The sequence below is a fragment of the Pagrus major genome, chromosome 4 (genome assembly GCF_040436345.1).
Source record: "Pagrus major chromosome 4, Pma_NU_1.0".
Lineage (NCBI taxonomy): Eukaryota > Metazoa > Chordata > Actinopteri > Spariformes > Sparidae > Pagrus > Pagrus major.
Window position 1 is genome coordinate 21,568,105 of NC_133218.1, and position 6,273 is coordinate 21,574,377.

At 43.2% G+C, this 6,273-nt stretch overlaps 1 protein-coding gene across 1 annotated transcript in view; it reads left to right on the forward strand.

Annotated features, from left to right (window-relative positions):
* igdcc3 (immunoglobulin superfamily, DCC subclass, member 3) overlaps nt 1-5,974 on the forward strand; it is a 55,668-nt gene extending 49,694 nt beyond the window's left edge. Inside the window, exons 8-14 of the mRNA XM_073463841.1 lie at nt 2,321-2,568; nt 3,878-4,042; nt 4,328-4,516; nt 4,692-4,796; nt 4,984-5,119; nt 5,258-5,468; nt 5,849-5,974. Of these exons, the coding sequence (XP_073319942.1) occupies nt 2,321-2,568; nt 3,878-4,042; nt 4,328-4,516; nt 4,692-4,796; nt 4,984-5,119; nt 5,258-5,468; nt 5,849-5,974 (1,180 nt within the window). The remainder of the gene's footprint in view (nt 1-2,320; nt 2,569-3,877; nt 4,043-4,327; nt 4,517-4,691; nt 4,797-4,983; nt 5,120-5,257; nt 5,469-5,848) is intronic.
* The last annotated feature ends 299 nt before the right edge of the window (nt 5,975-6,273 follow it).

The following is a 6,273-nucleotide window of genomic DNA, read 5'->3' on the forward strand; positions in this document are numbered from 1 at the left end:
CATCCCTTAAGTTGGAAAGGAAGTTTTTGACTGCAGGTGAGGAATTTCATAAGAATTTCAAAAGTCTGCAGGATCAGTCGGCGTGTATGAGGTTAGACATGTGTATGTGTGTGCGTGTATTCATGCATGTGAACGTTGGATGCTACTGTACCTTCAGAAACAAGCAAGGCCTTGTGAAACTTCCCTGCATTTCCCGTCGGGGCCCCCAGCAGCATCAGGTAGTGCGTCCCCGGGGGCCTCTTTGCTGCGTCTGGTCAGGGCTGCCTGTCTGCAAACACTCCATCCATCGCTGATATGAAAGGCTGTCAGAAATGTGATGGCTGAGTAGCGAGGTGCGGGCTGGCGACTGCTGCCACCTCTGGGGTCAGAGGTGAGATTGGCTCAGTGAGGGTGAAATACAGAGGGCCTCTTTGACCTGATAATTATCCAGATTGAATCCACCTGACGGACCAGAGCGAATAATAACGCTTCCACCTGGCAGCCTATGCTGACCCAGATTAGAAACGTACAGTAATTGTATCCCAGCACATCAATTTTGAAAAGGAAATGGAATGATTCAGTCCTCCAACCTGCCCGCTGACCCAGATGAGCACTCTCCTGTCCTTACAAATCCATTCTTACCTACCACGTCGAGGCTGGTCCGAGGTCAGCACTGTCTGTCGAGAGCTGAAATGCCACTTTCTTCACGTCCCATTTCACAGGTCTGGTGAGGGTAGACAACGACAGACATTTCTGTTCTGTTCGTTCTGTAAATTGCATGTTTTGTCTCACGGGAATCATCCTGGCATTTCTTCATAAAAATTTGATTTAATGCACCGAGGATCCAACCTGTCAGTCAAACAAAAATGACAATCTGTTCGACGAGTTCTTACAAATTGCATGTGACAGATTAACGGGATGCTGCAAGATATGTTGAACTCCTGTGGCATTCAATTCCACTGTTTCGACTCAAAGCAAAGCATGAGAAGTGGAGGCCAGGAGGTTTTTTCCCTTTATTTGAAAAATGCTCCTTATATCTTAAAATGCCATGACCAAAGGGCTTCACCATCTTGAAGTCGAGAAAATGGACAAAGCTGCAACTCAAGCCCTTCTGTATTCCTGTGAGAGTAATTATATGTGTGTTCCCACTTTTCTCCTACACATATTATAACATAAACACAGCAGAAATGGCCTTGGCATGAAAATGGCATGAAGAAATGTTTTGCGCCACAGGGCTTCATTTCCATACTATGTTAAATGTTTTATTTTTCCTTTTGCCGTAGGAAAAACACAGTGAGAGCAGCGGATAATGAATTCTCGTCTAATAGCACCTACTCAACATACACACACATACACATAATGCCCCTGTTGTATTTCTTGTGTAATAGTGGAGGACAGGCAGGGTTAGAAGGCAGAAGAAGAAGCAGAGATACAGAAAGATGAGGACAAAGAGTTGAGTGGTGAAGTTCAATAGAGAAGAATGATGGCTCTAAGAAAGACAAGATAGAGTGAAGCTAGAAACATGATTATATTGTGTGGGAGGTTGTGTGTGTGTGTGTGTTTGTGTGTATTCAAAGGTATGTGAGTACCTGTATGCATGGACAGATGAAAGATTTCACTGATGTGAGGAGAGTTACATTTTTTGAAACACTGAAATATATTTATCTACACATCTACAGATTATTGAAAGTATGTGTTTGCATGAGGATCTTCTGAACACAGTACCTCTTGACATACTGTCACTTTCATCGTCTTTGCTGTATGCAGTTCTTATCTGGTCTGATCTGATAAGTAGCTACAGTAACTTCGTTTGTTCAAGTACAGGTACTAGCGTTGTACTTTTTACTTCATCGGAAGGCTGCTGTCACAAGTAACTCTGCAAATGTTAAACCTGATCAATAGAATCTGATGGTCTTTAGCAGTAGATGTAATACTTCTTATTACTATTACTTTCTTCAGTGATGACATGTTTGACAGCATAATAATTTTTTTTAAAAATAGGAAAAACAGACTGATTTATTTGGATGTGAAAAGTGATCGTTAATAATGCACATTAAGGCTGAAATCTACTGAAACATGAGGCACAGAGGGTTTTTTTGCTGAAATTAAGACAAATGTGTTGTTAGAGGCTAGTTCTGCCCACAGATCTCCTCTGTACCTTTACATTTCAACTAATTTACAACAAACTGCCAAACTAGGTGTATAAAACATTTACGTTTGGGGATTCAGACTTGAGATTTGGACTTAGGATTCCTCACATAGAGTCCTTCACCACATCTCTTATGTATGTATAATGTTAGTGTGGAGAAACTAAACTTCCCCTTCTTCTCTGCTCCCACAGCACTCTGACGATATATGGCATCAGCCAGGTTGACGAGGCCATCTACCAGTGTATCGCTGAGAACAGCGCCGGCTCCACGCAGGCCAGTGCTCGCCTCACCGTGCTCTGGGCTGATGGACTTCCCGGTGTGCCCGCACACGTGCAGGCCGAGGCCCTCTCACCCACCACCATCCAGGTGTCCTGGAGGGAGCCCGATCAGAACACTCAGGACATCATCGGTTATGTGCTCCACATCCGCCGGACCTCAGGTGAGACTCCACTGAAGATCCAAATAGTTAAAAAATTAGTTGAAAATATTAATTTGTAAAATTCCAATTGAAAAATGTAATAATGATGTCCTTGAACCTTGAAACTGCAAGCAAACGAGGAACCATTCATGTGAATATACTGTGTTGAATAAAGTAAATAAGCTGTTACTGAAGTGATTAATATAGACAATGCTGACATTGTCGGTGGGGGGCCTGTTTTATGAATGATTCACAAAATTCAGGGAAAAGTGCAAGTTCTCTCACATGCTCAGTATGGTGTTTCTTTTGACTAGTTAAATGTGTCAAAAATAACCGCTGAGGACATAATCTCTTGTTGCAAGTTGCTGCTCGCATGATACAACCCAGCAGCTCTATCAACAGTCTCAATTGCGGAGTATGGAAATTATGATAAATGCACTGTTTTAGCGTTTCCCATTACATTACGCTACACTTATATTGCAGATGCAATATAAAAGGTACACACAGTAAACAAATTCCTACTGCACAGGAGCAAGAGGTAGATGCTAACAAAAAGGCAATGCATTCCTCCCAACTACAAGTATGTCCAGTGCTACACTCCTACACTAAAGATGATGTAATTAGGATTACAAAAAAAATAAATTAATTAAATATTAAAATAATTATTTTTGCCTTGGGATCCATGTTTGTGGGCTACTTGGATGATAATCCCTGTGTGTGTGTGTGTGTGTGTTCATACATACATGCTTGTTGACACACATACTGTGTGTTTGTTTACAGCTTTTGGCAACTGTAAACGGGTGTATGTGTGTTTAGGTTTCTGTGTGTGGTGAGAGTCTTGCAGCTCCAGCTGCTCTTCTCCTCGGTAGTTCTATCGGATGGATAATTAAGGGCCCCGGGGGCCAATAGGATCCACTGTAATTACCATTCCAAGATGGCATGGCCCAATAGGTTGAGGGCTGGAGGTAGATAGTGGATACGCTTGGTTGGTCTCTGGATTAAGAGCAATAAAATACTTTAACACATCCTTTATAACTCCCCCTTTAACCCCCTCCGTCTTCTAACTCCACCCCTGCAATTCACCAGAGCATTGTCATTCAGGCTCCGAGGGCCAAACTAGATTAGCTACAGTAACAGAGCTCCTCTGATAAAACCATGAAATGGGCAATAACCATAAAATGATGACAGAAACAGATTGTATTTACTGTGTCCTCTCCTGATCTTATTTGCCATCACTTTAATGCCCGCTCCTCCTCCTCCCATCCGTTTTCTTTTCCTATGTGTCGTTCCTCTTTCCTTCTCTCACTTTTTTCTACCTTTTTTCCCTCAGACCCCGTGGAGATGGAGTATGAGGAGGCCGTCAGTAAGGTGACGCTGCAGCAGATCATCAGGGACCTGGAGCCCTCCACCAGTTACACCTTCTACGTCAAGGCCTACACATCCCATGGGGCCAGCAAACCATCAGACAGTGCCACAGAGAGCACTCATGGGGAGGGTGAGTTGGAAGCAGAGCGCGCACACACACACACACACACACACACACGCAAATCATATATTTTACTGATAATAACCATGCATGGAGATTTGCTATAAAGCAGTGTGTTTGTAGCGATCACAAACACACAAGATTTGGCAGTACATCTATAACGTGGATAATCTGGGATTAATTACCCTGTCATGATTGTTTTAATGAATTTAAACTTCTTTAAGTCTGCTTTTCGTCTCTCTTGATCTATTTTGTTTATTTTTTTTTTATTTATATCATTTTTGTGTGTTGCAGTGCCCGCGCCTCCATCCCTCTACACCAAGGTGGTGAACAGCAGTGTTATACAAGCAACGTGGGAACCTTCCTCCAAGATGGGCCAACATCAAGGCTTCAGGCTGTATTACAGAAGAGTCCACACACCACTGTTCACTGGTCCCTTCACCTTCCCTCGCAATGTCACCCAGTACAACATCACTCAGCTGGGTGAGACATGTAGTTTCTTAGTCATAGAACAGACTGTTTGTATAATCTCAGTCCTCTATATAATCTTCTTCTTGGGACACTGTGATCAGAGCCTGGAAACAAGCATCTCAGACGTCCTTTGTCTGTACTTCATTCATTATCTGAATATCTCTTTCTGTCTTTGCATTTTGTCCAGATCCTACACTGGTCTATGAGATAAAGCTGCTTGCGTACAACCAACATGGAGACGGCAATTCCACTGTGCGGTTTGTTTCACTTCGGGAGGCGGTGGAGAAATCTGGTGATTACCTGACACAACGAAATACAGCCACACACTGTCCCACATCACCTCAGTGCATCCACGTTTGATGCCTCTTAGTCACATGTGTCATCTTTTGTCTTCAGGGCTCTTTTACACCTCCCTGACATATCCCGTTTATATAAACTTTGGTGGTGTGTTGACTGTGCAGTGTGCATTGTCTCCTCAGTGTTGGACGCCCCATGCGACTGTGTGAAAGATGAACAGAGCAAAACATCCACTACAGGCATCATAATCGGCATTCACATCGGAGTCACCTGCATCATCTTCTGCGTGCTCTTCCTCGTCTTCAGCTACCGCGGCAGGTCAGTACAAACGTGTAAATCTCTTAACAGCAACAGATGGAAATAATCGGTGGAAATAACTTTTGTATTTGTGGTCAAATGTCTGCCTCTTATGAGTATGCAGCTGATGAGTGTTTGATGTGCTCTTATAATCCCCAGGTTAATGATGTGTAAGACAGTTCAGGCCACCCCCCAGGCAGGACACAGCGTTGTGCTGGAGTCGTCTTCCTCTTCCCAGGGGACTTCTGGGCTGAACGGGGCTGCCAGGAGAGAGATGGAGGTCAACGGCAGCGCAGCGGGGAAGAAAGTGGCCGACAGCAACGAGCTTGAGAGACTTTTCACTCAACCCAATACACAAGATACATGCATGGTCAGTCCGACAGTAATCAATGAAATACTTTTTAATCCTTTCAACGTTAAATTTTATTGGAAAAATGTAGTACATTGCAACCTGGGCATCAGTTCTGTAGGTGTGAATATCATAACCTGAACTGTACGTTGTAAACATCTACCACTGTTCTGATATCCTAGAAACTACATTTTTTGAGGAAAATGTTATCATAACTGATAGAATCAATTTATTTATTTAATTATTTAGGACCCAGGCCTTCATCATTCAACACCCATCTTTAATTTTACTATTAGTCTTAACTTTAGGAAATACGGTATCTCTCCTACCTGTCAATATTTAGCTAAAATGTCCAATGAATTAATCTAGTGTATTCTCTATTTGTTTGTGTGTGTTTTCAGTCCGACTCCTATGTGCTGAATGACACCCAGCTGTCTACGATACCGCTGGATGAGTTCGCAGTGGAGCGAGAGACACAGTTCCAGGAGCCCCCTGCAGCAGGAACGGGTCGGCAGGACCAAGGCTAACCATGTATGAAGGCCAATTCACACGACACTGCCCACAGTGTCCACTTAGACTCTTCTCTCACTCAGGTTGACAAGTGTTTCCTTTCAAAGTAGTTTTTCCTTTGGTGCAAAGAGTTTTTTTATTGGTAATTTAAGAAGTTCTAGAGGATCTAGGACTGTATATCGGAGTGTTTTGGGCCTGGAGTTTGGGAGAGCTCTCTTCTGATGGACGGCTGTTTCGAGCTCAGCAGGCCAGATTAATGTTCTTTATTTGTACACTTTGGTCTTTTGTTAATTTTCTGGTGTTGGGCAGCACACGG